We start from the raw sequence: 21683 nt of genomic DNA on the forward strand, positions 1-21683 counted from the left end.
TTTTCATAATTTTTTGGATTCTTTGAATTTTTTAGAAGTTCTTTTGCGGTTCTACTTTTAAAAATAATTTTTTATATGTTTAAGTACATATATTTTAAATTTTGAATAGTTTTTTTCCTGAAAATTTTTGAATTATATTTTTTATTTATGGTTCGATGAACTTTTTAATTTTTTATAATTTTAAAATTAATTTTTTATTAGATTTGTAAAACAAAATAGTGTCACATTAGTGAAAGGTTAAGGATCAATTTTCTTCAAAGAAAAGAATGAGATTCAAATTGAATAAAGGTGTAAAAATTATAAGTTTTTGTTATTATGCTTTATATGGGAAACACCAAAATGAGAATTTCACAACACAATTTTAAGGATTATTTTATTTTTATGTAATATATAGGGATTAATTTACTTATTTTTTAAATAGATAAATAAAAATGTAATCTAAAATATAATACATGTACTTAGTATGATATTTTTACCATACAAATACTTGCAAGGTCCTATTTTATTAATTAACCAAAGTCAATGTATTGATGGAGAAGAAGCAAAATATATGTGTTGGGTCGACAATTAAGAAAAAGAAACACTTGTGCTTGGGCCAACTTGTCAGAGTCCAAAATAGAAGGTGGAGTGGATTGTGGTTCCTTTGTTTCTTGATGAGATGACCCATAACCATAACTTGATATTATATCCTTCGCCCGCTCATTCAAAGTGGCGGCCGACGGCCCGACCACTTTTACTTTGTTGTTTATTAATCAAATACGTATACATATACATATACGTTAGCTTTGGAGCCCATATAAAACGAACCAGAAATAACGGTAGCGCGAGATGCGGTCGACCCTGTTTTTGCTTGTGCAAGCCGCCGCTCCTTTTTCTTTTGAATGAAATGTCACTATCTCAGTGGCAATGGGAGACTGCAACCGCCGGGGCCGTGGCGGGTTTCGCCACCGTAGCCGCGATGTACCCTCTCGACATCGTTCGTACCAGATTTCAAGGTCCTCCTTTTCTTCTATCTCCCTTTCTCGCCGTATGCGCATAGTTTAGTCAAATATGTTTCAGCCTTTTATGCCGCTGATTGGATTGAATTTTATACAGTTAACGATGGTCGAGTCACCAATTTCCCCGCTTACAAGAACACCGCCCACGCCATTTTTACCATTACTCGCTTAGAGGTTCGCACCTTTTTCTTCTTCTTACTTTAGCTTATCAGATTGTATTGCTCAAGTATTAGCATTTTTAAGCTACTTAATTAGTCATGTAACCATGAAACTATGTGATTTCTAACTGATTCGTAATTGCTTAGTACTCTTCGGTACTTTATTTTGGTGTCTAGCTTTCATTGGAGATTACAGTTTCTCTTTGCGAAATCCCCTTTTTTTTTTCTTTTGATGGTTTACAGATTTGTGGGTTGATCATGTAGGGTCTGAAAGGGCTTTATGCTGGCTTTCTTCCTGCAGTTTTAGGATCCACCGTTTCATGGGGTTTATATTTCTTCTTGTAAGTATCAACTATAAATTTACGTGTTATAAGCTTCTCCTTTTGCTTTATGTGTTTTGAAACGCTTGATTACAGTACATTAGTTGGCATACGTGTATATATATATATATATGGATTATTACCTGGTTGAAAAATGTTTTATGACAATCAATTAACCTGAGGTTCTATTATTATTCTCTGTAGCTATGGCAGAGCTAAACAAAGGTATTCTAAAAACAGAGAAGAGAAGCTTAGCTCTGGCCATCATCTCGCATCTGCTGCTGAGGCTGGAGCTTTGGTGAGTATATATACTTCTAATAATGATTTGGTGGAAAAATGGAAGGTTCATACTTACTAATTATATCAAAGTTCACAGCTGAAAGAAAATTTTCTTTTAACAGTAAAATTTACTAATAACCAAGCTTAAAACCATTTAGGATGGTCTAAGATGCTAACTTTCAATAGCATGTCACAAGATGTTGCTGCATTTGGATACTATTTGAGTTGTCTTGGTTTGAATTAGTCAGGTACTCTATTCTCACTGCTGATGCTAGGTTGAATTGGCCTTTAATTGATGTTAATTGAGATAGTTTTCGGTTTGTTTTCTATTAACAATTTCAATCTTGTGGCCTTCGATTGATGTTAAATTAGTTATGTACTCGTGTTCTCACTGCTGATGCTAGGTTGGATTGGCCTTTAATCTATGTTAATTGATATAGTTTTCAGTTTGTATTCTATTAACAATTTCAATCCTGTGGCGTTCTTCAGGTTTCCTTGTGCACAAATCCTATTTGGCTTATAAAAACGAGATTGCAGCTCCAGAACCCTCTTCATCAAAGTCGACGTTATTCTGGCATTTATGGTCTTCTCTTCATCTTACGTTATTTTGCTAGTAATGTGCTCTGAGTCTGTGATAACCATTTCTGTAGTGAGTCATACTAACTATGACTCCAAGCACTAGCAAGCAAATGATTTGATATCATTGGTCCTGCAGAGATGTTGATGCATGAACTTTTAGAAGATACACCTTTTTCCTTTGTAGATTTCTTGTGCGATTTGATATTCCAGTAGATGATTTAACACTACTAAGCAGATATGATTTTCAGAATTGTTGAGAACTTAACCCTTTTTGAAAATGATAGATGATCGTAGGTGTTTATATTTTTCAACATGAGCTCCTTTTGTGCCTCAATGGTTTCAGTTGGATATTTAACTGTGCAAATCGCTTCTGGTGCATTTAATGTCCTTTTCTGTTGCTGCTAGTTCCTCAATATTGTTTTCTGTCTTAATTATTTCAGATGCCTTGAGAACCATACTGAGAGAGGAAGGATGGACTGCACTCTATAGAGGACTTGGTCCAGGTCTGTTAATGGTAATTTGCTGGCTGCTTTAGTCGTATTTCTGCTCCTGCTTTTCACATCATGTGTGGGTTTTTTTTTTCATCATTTGAATTTCTCAGAGCTAAATAAGACTAAATTATTTAAGTAATATCTATGTTACTCAAACTCAGATGTAAGTATCTGACACGCACATGTTCAATTCTTTTTTTCAGCTTTCCATGTATTTGGAGAGCCTTTGGTGTTTGGAGTCTATCCTCGTACCCATGTCCAGATAAGTTTTGGACATGAGTACTTCAGGAAAAATGAAGAGTCGGAGCTATGTACTACTTAGTTGGACTTTAGCATAATAGCACGTGTCTACCCATACCCATGTCCAGATAAGTTTTGGACATAATCTTATACTTTGGCAATTTACTGCGTAATTGGACTTTAGCAGGTTTCTCATGGAGCTATTCAGTTCACAGCATATGAGGAACTTCGTAGGATAATGGTTGATTATAAAGAGAAAAAGCAGAAATCCGAAGGTGCCAGTAATTTGTTGGTATGTAAATTCAATTCCTGTTTGGCTGTTTGTATAAACTTTGGATTTACTTTACAATATATTTTTGATTGATGCATAAGAGATGTCGTACAAACACGTGACTGGTGCCATATGCCCAGAGTATCCCTGTTTATTGTGTTCTTGGGCATGCATGGTTTGACAAACTCAAACAAATGAGATATTTCATGACTTTGATAATTTGAACTTGATGCTATCGAGATCTTTTTGTCTCCTCGTGGTTAACTGATAATGATTTCTAACAGTCTTTACCATTTTGCACAGAACTCGTTTGACTATGCTCTGCTCGGGGGGTCATCTAAAATTGCTGCAATTCTTATTACATATCCATTTCAGGTATTCATTGGTATAAGTGGCCTTTGTATCTATTCACCTTCTCTGAACTGGCTGGTCATGGTGCCTTACAAGGGTGATTTCTTTTTGTTTTTCTTTTTACAGGTTATTAGAACTCGAGCACAGGTAAAGTAAAAATCAAAATCTTTCATTTATGAATACAAATGAGTCATCGGAATTCTTTAGTTAGGATATTAGTATGGGAATCCTCCAAGGACAGTCAAATATTCCTGTGTCGGACACATACCAGTATCTTTTACTGCCAAGCCCCAAGAAATAAAGGGATAGATAGTGAAGTTGACTTGAGAAGATAATCCGCAACTTACTGTTGGTTTCTATTGAAGACTGTAATTTGAAATTACCTCTTCATCATTTGCAGCAAAGACCTAGTAAAGAGGGAATTCCAAGATATATGAATAGTTGGCATGTTGTGAAGGAAACTGCCAGGTGAGAACATACCGAAACCCGATTTTTCCATCTTATTGCTGAGGATAAACATTAATCCATATTAAAATTTGCAATGTCTTTCCTCCGTAAGTTGATCTTATTTGCATCTGAGGACTTGCAGGTTCGAGGGTATCCGCGGGTTTTACAAGGGGATAACCCCAAACCTTCTGAAAAACGTTCCTGCTTCTTCGATAACATTTATTGTTTACGAGAATGTACTCAAATTGTTAAGACCAAAAAGAAGGAATGATTGAGGAAGGCATATTTTGTTTTATTCTTAGTTTTCTTTTACATTCTTCACATTGTACCATACGAAGATCATATAATTTTTCTGCTATCTTATTGTTTTGCACTCAGTGGTGAAATAGCTATACGTGGTAGCTGATTATCTATAAGCTTTTTTCGGAAAGCTACATATTGTGTGCCGCAATACATATAGCCTATAAACAACCCAATTTTGATCAGTGCACATTACAAAAGATTCAACACACCAACATCAAATATAATACAATATCATATTACAGAAAGAAAAAAGCTAAACAAAGTTCCAACTTATTTTTGCAATTAGTATCATTTACTTGTGATTTGCACATTTTGATCTTATTCGATTTGATTATTATACCAAATTCAATGTACCATATCAGAAGCGATGCCCTTTGTCTGCCAAACCAATATTCTTCATAGAAATTGCTCGGCTCTTCCCCCTTTGCCCATTTCAGCTAACCTCCATCATGACTTCTTTCTTTGCACATTCAAAACCCTAGTCACTGAACGTGGAAAAAATAGAGAAGACTTCGCGGTTGTGTTTGTTTTCCTGGCCTCGGCTCTAAGAATTGAGTGAGTGTGGAAGGACTTTATATGGGTTGAGTATCCCATTGGGGTCAAGCAACTTTTTTATAGAAGCCATTGTTTGTACCTATCCAAACAGATTCTCAGTTTAGACAAGAAGTACAACCATGACTCGGAGAAACACAACCAGCAAACAGAGAAATTCGTTGCATCTTTTTATTTAGAGGAAAGCTCACAGTTTCAGCAGATTTGCTGTAATAAACCTTGTTAGCTTTCATCAGTCCCAAGCCATGTTCAGCACTGATACTCCCTCGGTGTTTAGATGTCCACTCATAGACATAGGGTTCAATTTGTTCTAAAATCTGTACAATATATTGCAGATGGTAAATAAAACTGTGGCAGCATTCTCGAAGTTTTAAGCAAGGACCTTACTTTATCATCGTACTCTGGAGCAGAAACATTAAGGTGCAAATTTCCATCCCCAAGGTGACCGTATCCAACTACTTTGGCCAAGTCACCTGAAAATTTAACATGCAGATAAAAGAGCGGACTTTGATTATATTCTGTGAAATGCTGGACGAGTTATTTACTAACAACAAAATCACATTGAATTACTTAGAAAAGAAATATTTTATACACAGAAATGGTAACAACTTTGCTTACCAAGTCTTATTCTCATGTCATCCACAAGATCATACATCTTTTCGACAGGCAATGACAAATCATATTTGTAAACGGCACCAGCTTTCATCAATGCTTCTGGCACACCCTGCAATGTAAGAGAAGGAACCTTACAGTTAAAACCTTGCTTATGAAATTGGCAGCGTCACTGATGGTTATCAATTAAAAAAATGTGGTATCAAAATGGGAACCTCACGTATTCGCCAAAATGAGGATGCTTGGTTTATGTCCTGTGCAAGAACACCATCAGAAATTAAACCATCTTCCATCGAGCTAAGTAAGAAGGCCTCAAGTTTCTCCCTGCAAGAATTCTTATGATTTATGAACTCAATGTAGATATTATTGGCACTGATAGCTGAAAATAGGTATCTGAAGGAATCACAAAAAATAGTATAATCATCAAGTGATCTTAAATCTTTTCTTTTTTTTTCATTTAGGAGGAGAAGAAGCCTTAAGAACCAAATTCATATTTTTTCTGTCAGTAAATTGGTTAATGAAAGATCATTTGACAGCATCAATTACCCACAAATCCAAAAGGAAGTTACAACTCAAGAGGTAGGTTCCATCATTTGACCTTCAGTTAAGATTGTGCGTCTCTTATTATGATTGCCAGAGATCAAGGCTGGTTTACCAAAACATGAATAAGAACTGTTGACAGCTTATCTCAACTACTCTCTTTACTGATTTTTAGGGATTAGATTAGCTTAAAATTAAGATTATTGATTTAATGTATTGATTATGTTTCCTTAGTAAGTCCTACTCTTTTAGTATAAATAGCCATGTAAACTTTTCTGTGGGAATATACAAGAGAAAAGGATTCCTATGATATCAAGAGCTTGAGAATCCAAATTTAGGGAGCCTATTTTTCGAAATTCCCAAACTTTAGAAAATCCAATTTGGTACTCCATTTTTTAGCCTTTTTTTTTCTCACCACCCTCTTCAATAGAGTCGTAGTCTCATCTCTGGTGAAATCTCAAAATCCAGTGACCAAACTCCCTGCGCATTGTTCTCACGAGCCACCCACAACTTCGGCATTCTTGCTCACGCGCTAGCACATGCAACTTACATCCGTCGAGTTTGATTCTCCGACCACCATCATTGGCTTTATTGGTGTTTCTCTGATCTTCCTTGCTGTTATTGGCTCTTGGGTGCATTTTTTTTAGAAAAAAAAAATAGAATTAAAAAAAAATATTATTTATGATAACCCCTCGAATATAACATCCAATTTTGTAAAGTCAGTTAATGTCTTTAATACTCATATTAATACTGACTCATGGATTATTAATTCTAGTGAGAATAGACACATGACAGGTTCCTCTAAAAGTTTTTTAAACTACTTCCAAGCCAAACAAAAGAAATTGTCAGGATAGTTGATGGATCTTTTACTTCTGTAACTGGATTAGGTTCATCAACTATATACCCAATATTAAACTATCCTCTATACTACGTGTTCCACGTTTTCCGGTTAACCTTTTATCTGTTAGTGTCATCACAAATACCTTAAATTGCAAAATTGAGTGTTTTTATTTATTTATCATTTTGTGTATTCCAGGACCTTCAAACAGGGAAGAAGATTGGCAATGATAGATTGCATGATGACTTATACATGTTGGAGAGCAGTGGTGAATCTGTCCAAGCCCTTTTTTTGTTTTTTTGGAGGTAACAAGATTATCAACCAAGAATATTTTTTGTTATGGAAAAGTTATAACCCGGATTATTTTCAAAGACTTGATTTGATTCATTGTTTTGTGAAGTTTGTGAGTTTGCTAAACACACTAAAATTTTTTATCCTTTGAGAAATAATAGAAGTAATACTCCTTTTCTGACAATTTATTCTGATGTTTGGGGACCAACTCGACATACATCATTATTTGGTAATCGGTGGTTTGTTGCTTTTATTGATTGCCGCACGAGGATGACTTCGATGTATTTGCTAAAATCGAAAAATGATGTGTTTAAATGCTTCCAATCTTTTCATAAAATGGCATGTACTCAATTTGATGCTAAGATACAATTTTTTAGAATTAGCAATAGTACAGAGTACAATTTTGATACTTATTTGGAGTCTTATGGGATAATTCATCATACAACTTGTCCCAATACTAGTTCACAGAATGGGATTGCTAAAAGGAAAAATAGGCATTTGCTAGAAGTCGCTAGATCTCTGATGTTTTCCATGAACCTTCCAAAACCATTCTGAGAGGACGCAATTCTTGTAGGCGCCTACCTTATTAATAGAATGTCACTCAAAACCATTAATTTCAAAAGTCCCTTGGAAACTTTACAAGGTAAAAATAATTATATTGTTCCTCCCAGGATATTTGGATGTGTCCTTTATATCCATGACCGGAAAGCAGATAAATTAGATCCACTTGCCCTTAAATGCGTGTTCATTAGGTATTCTCCAACACAGAAAGGTTATAAGTGTTATCATCCTCCTTACGAAGAACTTTCGTTAGTATGGATGTTATATTCACAGCAAAACTAAGCTCTATTATGGTACAACTCGATCACCTTTTTAGGAGGGGCACAACGAGAGAGAAGTGATACCCAGCTCAGTAACTATTGAAAACCTAATTCCAGAAAACACCATTGTTCAGGGGGAAACAACTGTTCAAAAGAGATTGTTGGGCATTTGGACAAACCAAATTTAAAGAAGTATTCAAGAAGGATTAGAAAAGAAGTCATCATGCAACCTAGAATCTTCCTCTTCTGGTGAGTTACCCCCTAATGATTTAGATAAACCTATTGCCCAAAAAAAAGGTGTTAGATCCTTTACTAGACACCCTATGTCTAACTTTATCTCTTATGACTCGTTGTCCCCCACCTATAAAGCCTTTGTCTTGTATTTTTCCACTGTGTCTATTCCACGGGATTGGGGTGAAGCATTTGAAGATCACAAGTAAAAAGAAGCCATGGTTGAAGAAATGAAGGAACTAGTAAAGAGTGAGACTTGGGAGCTAGTAACTCCTCCAGTAGACAAGAATTCGGTGGCATGCAAATGGGTGTTTATTGTGAAACACAAGTCTAATGGTTCGATTGAAAGGTACAAAGCCAAATTGGTTGCTAAAGCCTTCACTCAAACTTATGGAGTAAACTATCAAGAGACATTTGTCCCTATTGCCAAGATGAACACCATCAGAATTTTGTTATCTTGTGCAGCCAACCTTGATTGGAAACTAAAACAATTTGACGTGAATATTCCTACATGGAGACTTAGAAGAGGAAATATATATGGAGATTCCTCCTGGATTTGATTATGCAAAAACGCAAGACAAAGTATGCAAATTGAAGAAAGCCTTGTATGGATTGAAACAATCTCCCAGAGCATGGTTTGATAGATTCTGCAAAGCTATGATCACTTTTGGTTATCAACAAAGCAATGCTGATCAGAACCTTTTTATGAAACATCACAAGGGTAAGATCACTCCTCTTATTGTATTGTTGATGACATAGTGATGACAAGAGACGATGATAAAGAAATGGCTCGACTGAAACAATGTTTGGCTCGAGAATTTGAAATAAAAAATCTAGGGAACTTACAATATTTCCTGGGAATTGAAGTTACCAGATCAAAGAAAAGAATTTTCATATCTTAAAGAAAATACATCTTAGACCTCTTGACTAAGACAGGTATGATGGGATGCAAACCAATAGAATCACCTATAGAAAGCAATCATAAGTTGTAAGTTAGAAAGGAGAGTCGGTGGATAAAGAGAGATATCAAAGACTGGTTGGTAAACTCATTAATCTTTCACACACTAGACCTGACATAGCATATGCAGTCAGTTTGGTAAGTCGGTTTATGCATGATCCTCAAGAGTCTCATATGCAAGTTGTCTTTTGCATTCTAAGCTACCTAAAGTCTGCCCCAGCAAAAGGTCTCCTCTTTTCTAAACATGGTAATCTCCAGATAGAAACTTTTACACATGCAGATTGGGCTGAATCTCTGAATGATAGGAGGTCTACATTTCGATATTGCACACTTGTGGGAGGAAACTTAGTCACTTGAAGAAGCAAGAATCAAATTGTGGTTGCTCAGTCAAGTGCTAAAGCAGAATACAGAGTCATGGCTCAAGGTATTTGCAAGCTACTGTGGTTATTAAAAGTTATGGCGGAATTAAAGTTTTCGAATAAAGGAAAATTATCCTTATATTGCGACAACAAGGCCGCCATTAGTATTGCCCAAAACCCAGTACAACATGATCGAACAAAGCACATAGAAATTGATCGACACTTCATCAAAGAAAAGTTGACTGCCGACATCTTGGGCTTAAGTCATGTAGCCTCTGACAAGCAATTAGTTGATATGTTCACTAAAGGACCTGGCAACGAAAGCTATCATAATTTGGTTTGCAAATTGGACATGTGTGACATCTATGCACCAACTTGAGGGGGAGTGTTGACAGCTTATCTCAGCTAATCTCATTACTGATTTTTTAGGGATTAGATTAGCTTAAAATTAGGATTATTGATTTAATGTATTGATTATGTTTCCTTAGTTAGGCCTACTCTTTTAGTATAAATAGCCATGTAAATTTTTCTCTTGGAATATACAAGAGAAAAGGATTCCTATTATCAACAAGAACCAACTAATAAAGATACCTATTGTAAGATTCATCACTGCCCGTTGTCTCAATCAGAATGTAGAAGTTGTGCATGGAGGCAGGTAATGGATTCCGAACTCCATCAAATTGATGCAAAACCTGGCAGATATATTACAATAAGTAGGAAGAAAATAGAGACTATATATTAAAAAATAGCAGTGCTTTTGTTCCAACCTCCTTTCAACAATAAAGAAAATTAGACCTTGCAGGGCTATACATTAATAATCAGTGAAACAGTTTTCAAAGACCCTTTAGTCCAGTCAAAATATGAAAGTCAAAAGGACTTTAACAGCAAAAAAGGAATAGCTATATGATGCGCAGACTGGGAAAAGAATTGCAATATGCCACAGAAAGCTAACCAGATTCATTGCCTCCGTATCCAAGAATTCAAAAGCAGATAGAATCTCCCCAAGTTTTCTTTTTGCTTCCATGAGAAGTTTCTGGTGAACAGATGAAAGAAAATGGTAAGCAGATGAATTATTCTGCATTAGTTTAGCATAAATTGATCCCAAGAAAGGATATTTTGGAAGCTGATAAAACCTGGCAGCTAGAATAATCATTGCATGCAAGAAAAGCTATATTTACTGAAGACAGCTTGGGAGGGGTCAATATAGAAACTTTAGTTACAATTCCCAGAGATCCTTCACTTCCTACACCAATAGAAGAAATATATAGGAAGTTGAATACACTACTGAAAATAAATTTGCTTCAAGCCACTACTAAAGGTGCCCACCTATAAACAAATGCTTCAGGTCATACCCAGTATTATCTTTACGCAAAGTCCCAAGCATATCAAGCACATCACCATTAGCTAAAACTGCTTCAAGACCTACAATGTTATGGGAACGATAAGTTGCAAGATAAGTTGACAGTAGGTCTTTGAATACTGGAACCTATTAGTAACAGTTAAGTGGCTAGACTATTCAGTTCTTCAACTTCAAGATGTTTCACATAATTCCAACGTTAACATTAATCCATCTCCAGAGATTCATGTTTCTTTTTCTTTTAGAGAATAAGTTTCAAGCACCAAGAAGAAACTGAAAATACTTGAGACTTGCCTAAGCAACTATAGTTCTCAAGTACAACAATAAATATGAATAACATAGCATAACTAGTTGATGAAAATGAAACACCCTAAACTTTTCCTATTAGCAGGTGTACCATGCATAACAAACAGCAGGCTCTTTTGCATTTTTCCTTTCCGGTTGGCAGACCTATCTTAATTCTGTATGACTATACAGGAAGAATTAAGGGCCGAACCCGGGGTGGGGGGGGAGGGGGAGGAGGGATTGAAGAAAAAGAACAAAATTCGAATTCGAAGTCCAATTAACGAGCAGATTTCTCACCAAGTACATTCTCATGAAGCGAACCATAACGTACAAGTCGCAAGCCACCAGCATTAGTTGAAACATTTCCACCAATTTGACAACTTCCTTTTGCACCCAAGTCCAGAGGCATAATAAATCTGAAACAAACCATTTGTTTGTTTAGCATGAGTGAAGACAAATCAATATCAACAGATATAAAATATAGGGGTAAACGTCTGCACTGAGTGTCAAACAACATTATGGGTCCATCAAGAAAGAAGAGAGACATTGACAGTAGCAAGCATTACCCTTGGTTGTCCAGGAAAGAGATAAGATTTTCTAGTATGCACCCTGCTTCACATACCAATATACCACTGACCTGAAATATAGCATACAAAAATCCTTCATATATATTGTGTGGGGAGTTTTCTTTTCTTTTAGAAAGTGGTTTCATTCAGAATTCTTAATTGATCAGTATTACTAGGTGTTATTCTTCTTTGTTCATAAAGTCCAAGAATGAACTTCATAAAGTCCATCATGAATTCTGGTAAGTAAGATCCACAACGGCAGAATCATGATTCAAAATGAAAGGTCCTTATGTGTTTATACTTGGGAAAAAAAAACAGAATACGGAAGAAACGAACAGAGAAATAGCATAAAAGCATACCTTGTCAAAACTTATGATATTTTTCATTGAACTAACATTGACAATCACCTGATGAATTAAATCAGCAAAGAAAATCATTTAAATAAAAGACAAGAAGAAAGCCTCCACCGAAATAAGTATCAGGCAATAGATTATTGATCAACAATTGGCATTACCTCATCAAAAACAGGCACACTACCACCAACAAGACCAGTATTCCCCCCTTGAGGAACAACAGCCAAACACCTTGAATTACAATATCTGAGAATCTGTGCCACCTGCAATATAAAATTAGGTGTAAAAAACATATAAGAAGGCCTTGATTTTAGTACCGGAGAAGATACAAAAAAGATCGACGACCGAAAATTGAGAAAGTGAACCTCCTCAGTACTTCGAGGCAGAAGCAAAAGCTTACTGGAGCCTTTGTACTTATGCATCCAATCCGTATTTACAGTTTCGAGTCTGTCCTCATCTTGAATAACACTTTTTTCTCCCAGCAACCCCTTAAAATAACTAATGTCATCGGAATTTAACGTCGAAAATGAAGGGTTTCTCTGAACAAGTGTCGACGCTGAACTGAAACATCTGTGCTGAATCGCATTCACTTGTCCTAGACTTTTGCAATCTCTGATCAGATTGAAGCTCGATTGACAGCTCCTTTTTTCATTTAAATATCTAAATTCTGTTAAAAAAACATAGTGGCCTTTAAGCAATAAGAATAACTCTTAAAACAATACTCAAAATTAAGCAATAAGAATAACTCTTAAAACAATACTCAAAATTTCTAATGAAAGATTCAAATATTCAAAGGAGTTGAGCTCAATGCAGCGGATAAAACCTGAGACGGTACTTAATTGACGGTTGAGAATCGATTTCAATGATCGCCGGAGATTGCTTGTAGCTCTCCACTTCTCCATTTTCAATTTCCCTTTTCCTTTTCTGGGTCCGCTGTGTCAATCCAATCCGCGAAAGTTGTATTCGTACACGCATACGCATTCTTAACAATATATACACAAAGGTCTAACTTTGAATGTCATCCTATACTTTATGAAATTTTTAATTTAGTCATTAAATTTTAATTTGTTATTATTTAATCCTTGTATTATATAGAAATTAAAAAGTTAGTCCAATTTTTGATAAACACACGAACTTAAACTACTGATTTTTTATAATATATTGCATATAAATTGTTGGATTATTAATTTTTTCTAATTCCTTCCATGAAAATTGTTGGTTTAATACATAAGTACTAAATTTTGATAAATTAAAGTAGAAAGGCTAACTTCTCAAATGTTTTTAAAGTAAAGGGATGAAATTCAACGGAATTATACCATATATATTCACCAAAATCAAAATGACCGTAATATCCCCGTTGCAGTTCGCTTAGACCAAAACGCAGCGTTTTGAGCCTTTTCCCTTTCCCCTGCCGCCATATCCAGTTTGCGTTGGAGAATCAAACACAGAGCAGTCACACAAAAGAAGTGGCTCCAATGGCCTCCATTTTCAGCCAACCTGGCTGCTGCTTCAGAATCCATCGACGATGCCGTTTCAACTCTCTAAGATTCTTCCCCTCGAAGCCTTTCGCTTCCCATTCCAATTCTCATCGCCATTTCTCTCACAAGCCACTCAGAAAATCCTTCGCTCTCGATGTTTCCAGAAGCTTCTCACAATCTCACCACCTCCTCAACGCCGATCTCCCCACTCTCCATCATTTCATAGCTCAGTCTTCCCTCATGGCCTCTCAACCACCGCCCCGGTAAGACAGTCCAATTTATTTTCGCTTATTTTTCTGTTTCTTTTTCTCGTAAATATTACATTTGTGTTTTATGCATGAAAATTATGTGTAAAAATGCACAACAAAGCAATATTTTTTAAATTCAAATCCTTAATTTTATTTTTTGTTTTGAATTTTTAGTATTTTTCCTACTGACGAATCAGTTTCGGAAGTTGCCTCGAAAGGTAGAATTTATCATGAGACGTATGGATGTCAAATGAATATAAATGATATGGAAATTGTGCTTTCAATTATGAAGAATGCTGGATACAGTGAAACAGTGGAAGTTCCTGAGAATGCTGAGATTATATTTATTAATACTTGTGCGATAAGGGACAACGCTGAGCAAAAAGTGTGGCAAAGGCTTAACTATTTTTGGTTTTTGAAGAGGTGTTGGAAGAGTAATGTAGATTCAGGAAGGGCGCAGTCGTTGCGGCCGCCAAAAGTGGTGGTTTTAGGATGTATGGCTGAAAGGTTAAAGGATAAGATTCTGGATGCTGATAAGATGGTTGATGTGGTATGTGGACCCGATGCTTATAGAGATTTGCCGAGGTTGTTGGAAGAGGTTGATTACGGTCAGAAAGGGATTAACACTCTTCTTTCGCTTGAAGAGACATACGCGGATATTAGTCCTGTTAGGATTTCGAAAAATGCAGTTATGGCTTTTGTGTCAGTGATGAGAGGGTGTAACAATATGTGCTCGTTTTGTATTGTTCCGTTTACTAGAGGTAGAGAGAGGTCTCGTCCCGTGGAGTCTATTGTGAAGGAGGTAGGGGAGCTTTGGAAAGAAGGTGTGAAGGAGGTAACACTCCTTGGACAGAATGTGAATAGTTATAATGATGCATCTGGAAGTGAAAATGAAATTGAACCTGGAAATAATTGGGCGTTGAGCGAAGGGTTTAAAAGCATGTGTAAAGTGAAAAACATGGGCTTACGTTTTGCTGATCTCTTAGATCGACTTTCTACTGAGTTCCCGGAGATGAGGTTCAGATATACATCCCCACACCCTAAAGATTTTCCAGATGAGTTGCTTTATGTGATGCGAGACCGCCATAATATCTGTAAGTGTATACATTTGCCTGCACAAACAGGAAGTACCACAGTACTTGAAAGAATGAGGCGAGGGTATAGTAGAGAGTCTTATCTAGAGCTCGTTCAGAAGATACGCAGAATCATTCCAGACGTCGGAATAAGCAGTGATTTTATATGCGGTAAGGTTTATTAAGTTATTCTGGTCTTACTATTTCAGTTAATATAAAATTAACCACCCTATTAAGTTCAGTTAATATAAAGTTAACCACCCTGTTAAGTTTTAGATTAATGTTCTACCATCTACATTGCCTGGAATATTACTTAAAGCTTAAATTGAAATCAATTTCCTGTTCTTTTACATAAAGGGTTGCAATAAACTGATATAAATGTCATCTGGGATTTGTGATGTTGGATCTTTTGGAGAAGCTTATTATCGTGTCAATTAGTGTTAAATAGTGTCAATTTCAAATTTATGCTCCAGTTCACCTGTTTTTGGTCTGCATTTTCAAAATTATCTGGATTTCTTTTGGCAGGTTTCTGTGGGGAGACAGAGGAGGAACACGCTGGCACACTAAGCCTAATAAAGGCTGTTGGTTATGATATGGCATACATATTTGCATACAGCGTGAGACAGAAAACTCATGCCCATAGAAACTACTCGGACGACATTCCTGAAGAAGTCAAGCAAAGGAGGCTTAGTGAACTTATTAAGGCTTTCCATGAGACTACTTGCCAGTGTTACGACTCTCAGGTAGGAACCATCCAACTTGTGCTGGTCGAAGGACCAAACAGGAAAGCTCCAGATACAGAGCTTGTGGGCAAAAGCAATAGAGGCCATAGAGTTTCATTTGTTAATCTCCCTTTGCTAGATCGAGATAATCAAGGGTACAGCAAACAGAACCCAGTTTTTGGTGATTATGTAGAAGTTCATATAACGAAGTCCACAAGAACATCACTTTATGGAGAGGCACTAGCTATAACCAAATTAACAACATTTTACAACAACGTGGAGAAAGCAACAGTTGCCTGCGGCATGTGAAGTTGAAAACCGGTTGCATTTTAGTGCTGTGCACGTGGTTGGTCTTGTAACCAGTTTCAGTTTCATGATGCTATAATTGCTTGATAGAGATTTGACATTAATTACTAGGCTATTTATAGTTATTTTTGCAAGAGAATTTGATATCAAATATGCGCATAACAAATGCCACAAAGATCATTGATATTTATTTGTAATGATTTTATTTTTTTTTAACATGGTCATCTATTATATGAAAAGTAAATTTTTCAAGATTTGAAAGCTAAAACGCTAGAAGATGGTTTAAGAAACGTATACTAGATACTATAAAGAATGAAAAACGCTGATAATATATGCATGCTTTAAAGAAAATGAAAGATCCATAGATAAAGAAACTTAAGGTCTAATAACATAAGAGATGTAGCAGGACATAATCATGAGGTCAAGTTCCTCCAAACATGAAAGATTAAAAACAGTTGAACTAATAATTATCATAAAATCAAGCTGAAGTAGTACTGGGGACAGCCATATGCTTTGACAGAGTCTGCTGAAGCTCTTCTTTCTTTGCTCCCACCACTTTGTCTACAATCTTCCCCTCCTTGAGGAACATGAAAGTCGGCATAGCCTCCACTGCCCAATCGGTAGCAACTTCCTGTAAAACAACAACAACAAAAAAGGAATCCCGAATTCGATCATTTAATCTGTATATCTATCACATCAGAAAGCATAGAATCGATAAGTTCAATTTCAAGTTTACCTTCAACTCATCCACATCCACCTTAAGAAAGGTAACAGAAGGGAACTTCTTGGCTAGTTCAGCCAGGAAAGGTGCAATGAAACGGCAGGGTCCACACCATGAAGCAGTGAAATCAACCACCACCTTCATTTACCATAGTAGCTCAAAATTCATATACAATGTTCAATGAAGCAAAACGTAAACATAAACAAGCTTAAAATGGTTACCGGAGAAAGAGTATATGGTGTGAACAGGCTATGGCATCTGATTTCAAAGGGGAGTATCGGAAAACCCACTCATAACCAAATGCTCTAACAGAAATATGGAACACAAATATTTTTTATTTACAAAAAAAAAAAAAAAAAAGAACAGCTACCAAACCTAAAATTCATTACTCTCGCATTTATTCCCATCAGTTTATGTCACTACTAGCAACTGTTGTAAAATAATTGTAAATAAGTTATAAACCTAAATACACTCAACATATATAGAGAGCTTATTTACCGCTTTGCTCCACTGAGTTGTTGGTAAATATTCTTTATAACAGGGAAAGATGCAACCAAAGAGGATAAATATTAAGCCTGTCCATATACTAACAATTTATTTGTTACTCAAGTAGCCTCTGTATCAGTATACATTAATCACCCGATCTCCATCCAATCCAAGTTTTAACATGTAAAATAGAATAATAGATTGTATAAAACTGTGAATTCACCCTTTCTAATAAGAGAATTATAAATCAGATTTTTTTCTTCCTAATTTACAGATTTTTTCTTCAGAAAAAATTTAAATACTAAAAATAATCCCCTATTGAAAAGGGATAGGGATAGGATGATGTAGAATAACAATTTCATATAATACTTCTCGTAATATAGACTGATTAAGGTAGTATTCGCTGCGAGATACCTTCACCAACGATGGAAATCGCTTTTTTTTAATGGAAAGCTTAAAGCCATAAACTTTTTCTGATGGTAATTTTTTAATATTAAAATTCTAAATCTAGAACCCATTATTCAAATCACCCTGCAAATAGAACAACCAGATCATAATATATACATACGAAACAAATGAAAACAGAGCAGATCTGGAAAAAAAAACCGAAAATCAACGCTAAATAAAATAAAAATAAAAGATCATATAAAAGGCTTTGGAAAAAAATTTTTAAAAAAAGTACCAATTTTTCGGATTCGTTGCCTTTTTGAAGCTGTTCGTTCCATGATTCAATAGTGTGGCAACCATAGACTTGGCCTTCCTCTGCTGCCATTTTCGCTTAGTTCTTGAAAGAAAAATGAGAACAGAATTTCACAGGTAATGATACTAAACAAATAAATTGTCACGCAAAAAACGCTTCTCTGTTTTAACAACTTTATTTTAAACAAGGAAATTAAAATGATTTTGCCAATGGGGCATAGTGTTTTTCTTTAATTACGGTTTTGCCATTTTTACAACAAATCGCGTCCTGGGATTCCCTATTTAGGCTTCGTTTGGATGGGCGATTGACTGCGGTGCGGTGCGTTTAACTTATTTTTTGTCTCACGCTACAGTATCGCTACAGTATCTAATCTCACCGCCACTGCTGTTTTTACACTAACCGCAGCTAAACGCACCGCCCATCCAAACTCACCCTTAATGTTAACAACAGCACGCCAAATTCAAACGTCAGCACTCTCGCGGTAGTTTTGGGGAGCACAAAAACATGTATGCATTTTCAACATTATTTATGGAAATAAGTTAATAAAATAATTATTTATTAGAATAGTTTAAAAAATGTGAAACGTTTCGACGTGAACACTTTTTCAAGGAAAAATATAGAAAAGTGAACTAATATGGGAGTGCTTTATCACGTGTTTGCAAAAGTGCGCTGATGTTAGTGCATTTTACTCTGTGTTAGTAAAAATGTAAAATGTATTGACGTTGGCACGTTTTACTCAATATTTGATTATGATTTTTAGGTTATTTGTATATTAGAGCTTAGGGTTAGGGTAGGGTTATAGTTTTTGAAAAAATAAATTAGAGTTTAGGGTTAAAAAATTTAATTAGGGTTTGTTTTAGGGTTTATTTTTTTAATTGGTAAGTATTGTTTTAGAAAAAATAAATTTGACAAGATGGGATATGCAAAAATAAATTTGACGTGATGTGTTCTGAAAAAATTATTTTGATAAGATGGATTTTATTTTATTTTTTGTACAATCAGCAATTGTATAGAAAAAGCTTAAAGTTAAACGTTTTTTCTGTACAGTTGATTTTGAAAAAATAATTTTGAGAAGATGGTTCTGAAAAAAAATATCTCGAGATTCACGGGAAATCTAATAGTTAGGGTTGAAAAACGTCGCAGGATGCACTGTCAGCAAAAGTCTAAAAAAGCTCCCAGCTGGACGCTCTTTTCAGTAGTGTTGGTGACAGTGCATCCCACTATCCTTTCGACTATTAATGAGCCAAATTTCATTCTCTTGTTGCATAAGTTATAGCAAGAGAAATTGAAGAAGTTCAGAAGAATAGAAACTGAAGAAGTTGAGAAGGTATAAGTTGATTTATCGTATTAATATTTATACGAATCATTATATTTTTGCATAATATTTTTTGTTTTGAATTTCTTTTGACAGATAATTTGATTGAAAATGAGTGAACATATTAGTGTTGTTATTTACTACGACGATGAAGTCCATGACACAGAGAACGGTATTGTTTTTTTATTAGAGAACACAATTAATACATGATATTCGTGATAGGTTTTAAATATTTATAATGAATCATTCTTGAAACTGACTATTATCACGATGAAGGCAAGTGTACCTATCGAACAGTAGTATAGCTTTAGCAAGACCGGATTGTCGAACCCAAAGAAACTAAAAGTACTAGTAGTAACTGTCTTTTTATTGTCTAGCCTAAGAATAATGGGGTTTGTTTTAACTAACTAATTAACCAACTAAGAATTTACAGAAAATAGAATTGGGGAATTACTTTTGGAAAAACGATTGAATTATGACAATACCTAAGGAAAAATCCACCTAGACTTCACTTGTTATTTGACTCTGAATCAGACGATTTATTCATTTGACTTGATCCGTAGAAATCCCTAAGTTATATTATTATCCCTTTCGAGACTAACAACATCTAACCCTAGGTTGAATAATTGAAATATATTTCTAATTAACTCACTAGGGTTGCATTAACTCGATCTATGGATCCCCTTATTAGGTTTCACCCTAATCCGGTAAAATCTTGTCACCCTATCTCTAGGCGCACAATCAACTCCGCTTAATTATGACAAATGTACTCTTAGACAGGGTCTATTCCTCCTCTAAATAAGAGCTTAACTTGAATAAATATCCTGGAATATCAAGACAAGAATTAAGAACACATAAGTAAGAACAAGTCAAATATTTATCATACAATTCAGATAATAATAACAAGATCTGTCTTAGGTTTCATTCCCCTTAGGTATTTAAGGGTTTTAGTTCATAACTAAAAAGGTAAACATCTCAGAAGAATAATGAATACAAAACATAAAGAAAAACCCAAAACTCCTGAAGGGAAATTGAGGGGAGATCTTCAGTCTTGATGATGAATCTGGCTTTTGAGATGGACCAATCGGCTTTCCTTGAGCAGTTCCCTGCTTCCTTCTCCATGTGCCTCTTTTTACACCTCATCTAAGGTGTATTTATAGGCTTTAGAATGCTTAAGAACCCTCAAAATTGGACTTTTCCAGATTGGAATCAATTTGGGCTCAACAGGGACACGCCCGTGTGACACGCCCGTGTTCAATTACTTTAGGCAGTGGTCAAACCTATTAAATAGGCACGGGCGTGTGGTCAACCCGTGTGAGTCGTGCTTCGATTCTGCCAAATTGACACGGCCGTGTGGTCTACCCGTGTGAGGAAGTCCAAGTTGTGTTGATTTCGTACGTTGGCACATTTTCTCTGTTTTTGTCCCGTTTCTCGTTCCTTTCACTCTCCTATGCTCACCTAAGTATAAAACATGAAATTAAGGCATTAAGAGCATCGAATTCACCAATTTTAAGGAAAAATCATCCATAAAATGTGCTAAGCATGAGATAGAAATATGTATAAATTACGGTTTATCAAATACCCCCACACTTAAGCATTTGCTTGTCCTCAAGCAAAATCCTCAACTCATAATCAAAATAAATTCTTCTCAACTTATAATTTCTATCGATAATATCTCAAACTAATCTATATGTAATCATACATTAAAAATTCAACTGAAAGAACATCAAAGTTTCAAACATTCCAAGTTGAGCATTTTACTATAAAAACATAGGTGTCTCCCCTCGTCTAAGTAATTACCTTTGATTCAAAATATCACAGAGTTTCACATCCTCACTAAAGATTCACTCAAATCACTAGAGGTGTTTAAGGACAATAAATGAAGCACTCAATAGTCAATAATGAAGAGTCATTGCCATAGGCTTGCATGAAAATCAAATCTCCACCACTATAAATTGAGATGAAACATCAATCAAAAGGTCTTTAGAGGGTTGTAACGTGGCTTTGGTTAGAGGGTGTGGTCACAAACTGAAATAAAGGGTTAGAATAAGATTTAATTGAAAAATTGCCTAACTAGAAAAATGACTAGTCATCAATTGCGTACAACAGAGCTTTTTCTCAGAATATGGAGTTTAACTTTTTTAACTCAGAAAATCACTACTACTAATATGTATACATGTATATATATATTTTTCAGAACAAGTCAAATTACAAAATAGAATAAAACATAGCTAAGCAACTATTCCAATTCAAATCTCGACAAAAATAGGGATCAAATTAATTTAGGGGATTTCAACAATAATGAGTTATGGGTTAATATTGAGGGTAAATTAATGAATGGGTTGTTAGGCTCAAGGGGGTTCACTAAGGGTTAATTATGAAGGTAGGATTTTGTGGAGTGAGTGGGTTAAACCTAAGTGCCTTTATCATTTTG

The 21683-nt window shown here is 35.4% G+C and overlaps 4 protein-coding genes across 6 annotated transcripts; 2 read left to right on the forward strand and 2 right to left on the reverse strand.

The window, feature by feature from the left end:
* The first annotated feature begins 718 nt into the window (after nucleotides 1-718).
* LOC107897618 (folate transporter 1, chloroplastic) lies at nucleotides 719-4511 on the forward strand. Of its 2 annotated transcripts, none has more exons than XM_016823124.2 (11): nucleotides 719-995; nucleotides 1096-1172; nucleotides 1421-1497; nucleotides 1681-1774; nucleotides 2245-2338; nucleotides 2775-2848; nucleotides 3250-3357; nucleotides 3640-3711; nucleotides 3814-3834; nucleotides 4088-4155; nucleotides 4277-4511. In XM_016823124.2, exons 1-11 carry the CDS (start codon nucleotides 887-889, stop codon nucleotides 4407-4409), a joined length of 927 nt encoding a protein of 308 aa, XP_016678613.1. In that variant the 5' UTR covers nucleotides 719-886; the 3' UTR covers nucleotides 4410-4511. The 2 variants fall into 2 exon arrangements, with proteins under 2 accessions (XP_016678613.1, XP_016678614.1); XM_016823125.2 differs by having other exon boundaries at nucleotides 3253-3357.
* Nucleotides 4512-4515: 4 nt separating this feature from the next.
* On the reverse strand, nucleotides 4516-13451 carry LOC107897617 (D-2-hydroxyglutarate dehydrogenase, mitochondrial). Of its 2 annotated transcripts, none has more exons than XM_016823122.2 (15): nucleotides 13024-13451; nucleotides 12566-12867; nucleotides 12362-12463; nucleotides 12207-12254; nucleotides 11848-11918; nucleotides 11579-11697; nucleotides 10966-11061; nucleotides 10773-10882; nucleotides 10592-10672; nucleotides 10231-10331; nucleotides 5817-5925; nucleotides 5608-5713; nucleotides 5377-5462; nucleotides 5181-5306; nucleotides 4516-5071 (listed from the first exon to the last, which is right to left on the reverse strand). In XM_016823122.2, exons 1-15 carry the CDS (start codon nucleotides 13100-13102, stop codon nucleotides 4982-4984), a joined length of 1626 nt encoding a protein of 541 aa, XP_016678611.1. In that variant the 5' UTR covers nucleotides 13103-13451; the 3' UTR covers nucleotides 4516-4981. The 2 variants fall into 2 exon arrangements, with proteins under 2 accessions (XP_016678611.1, XP_040934885.1); XM_041078951.1 differs by having other exon boundaries at nucleotides 13036-13171.
* A 104-nt stretch (nucleotides 13452-13555) lies between these two features.
* Nucleotides 13556-16467, forward strand: LOC107897615 (CDK5RAP1-like protein). The gene is made up of 3 exons (XM_016823120.2): nucleotides 13556-13941; nucleotides 14101-15170; nucleotides 15525-16467. Exons 1-3 carry the CDS (start codon nucleotides 13676-13678, stop codon nucleotides 16028-16030), a joined length of 1842 nt encoding a protein of 613 aa, XP_016678609.1. The 5' UTR covers nucleotides 13556-13675; the 3' UTR covers nucleotides 16031-16467.
* Nucleotides 16368-18432, reverse strand: LOC107897616 (thioredoxin H-type). Its single transcript, XM_016823121.2, has 3 exons — nucleotides 17917-18432; nucleotides 16764-16886; nucleotides 16368-16658 (listed from the first exon to the last, which is right to left on the reverse strand). The coding sequence occupies exons 1-3, from the start codon at nucleotides 18004-18006 to the stop codon at nucleotides 16506-16508; spliced, it is 366 nt and encodes a 121-aa protein (XP_016678610.1). The 5' UTR covers nucleotides 18007-18432; the 3' UTR covers nucleotides 16368-16505.
* Nucleotides 18433-21683: the final 3251 nt, after the last annotated feature.

Source organism: Gossypium hirsutum, chromosome A10 (assembly GCF_007990345.1).
Source record: "Gossypium hirsutum isolate 1008001.06 chromosome A10, Gossypium_hirsutum_v2.1, whole genome shotgun sequence".
Lineage (NCBI taxonomy): Eukaryota > Viridiplantae > Streptophyta > Magnoliopsida > Malvales > Malvaceae > Gossypium > Gossypium hirsutum.

Excerpts from the sequence above, each read along its gene's own strand:
- LOC107897618 (XM_016823124.2), top strand. The coding sequence starts at position 887 with ATGTCACTATCTCAGTGGCAATGGGAGACTGCAACCGCCGGGGCCGTG. Across the intron at positions 1,173-1,420 it reads TTACCATTACTCGCTTAGAG|GGTCTGAAAGGGCTTTATGC; the intron begins GTTCGCACCTTT and ends TTGATCATGTAG. Across the intron at positions 3,835-4,087 it reads TTATTAGAACTCGAGCACAG|CAAAGACCTAGTAAAGAGGG; the intron begins GTAAAGTAAAAA and ends CATCATTTGCAG.
- LOC107897617 (XM_016823122.2), bottom strand. The coding sequence starts at position 13,102 with ATGGAGAAGTGGAGAGCTACAAGCAATCTCCGGCGATCATTGAAATCG. Across the intron at positions 12,255-12,361 it reads GTGTGCCTGTTTTTGATGAG|GTGATTGTCAATGTTAGTTC; the intron begins GTAATGCCAATT and ends TTAATTCATCAG. Across the intron at positions 11,919-12,206 it reads ATATCATAAGTTTTGACAAG|GTCAGTGGTATATTGGTATG; the intron begins GTATGCTTTTAT and ends GCTATATTTCAG.
- LOC107897615 (XM_016823120.2), top strand. The coding sequence starts at position 13,676 with ATGGCCTCCATTTTCAGCCAACCTGGCTGCTGCTTCAGAATCCATCGA. Across the intron at positions 13,942-14,100 it reads GCCTCTCAACCACCGCCCCG|TATTTTTCCTACTGACGAAT; the intron begins GTAAGACAGTCC and ends TTGAATTTTTAG. Across the intron at positions 15,171-15,524 it reads AAGCAGTGATTTTATATGCG|GTTTCTGTGGGGAGACAGAG; the intron begins GTAAGGTTTATT and ends TTCTTTTGGCAG.
- LOC107897616 (XM_016823121.2), bottom strand. The coding sequence starts at position 18,006 with ATGGCAGCAGAGGAAGGCCAAGTCTATGGTTGCCACACTATTGAATCA. Across the intron at positions 16,887-17,916 it reads GCAACGAATCCGAAAAATTG|GTGGTGGTTGATTTCACTGC; the intron begins GTACTTTTTTTA and ends TGGTAAATGAAG. Across the intron at positions 16,659-16,763 it reads TGGATGTGGATGAGTTGAAG|GAAGTTGCTACCGATTGGGC; the intron begins GTAAACTTGAAA and ends GTTGTTTTACAG.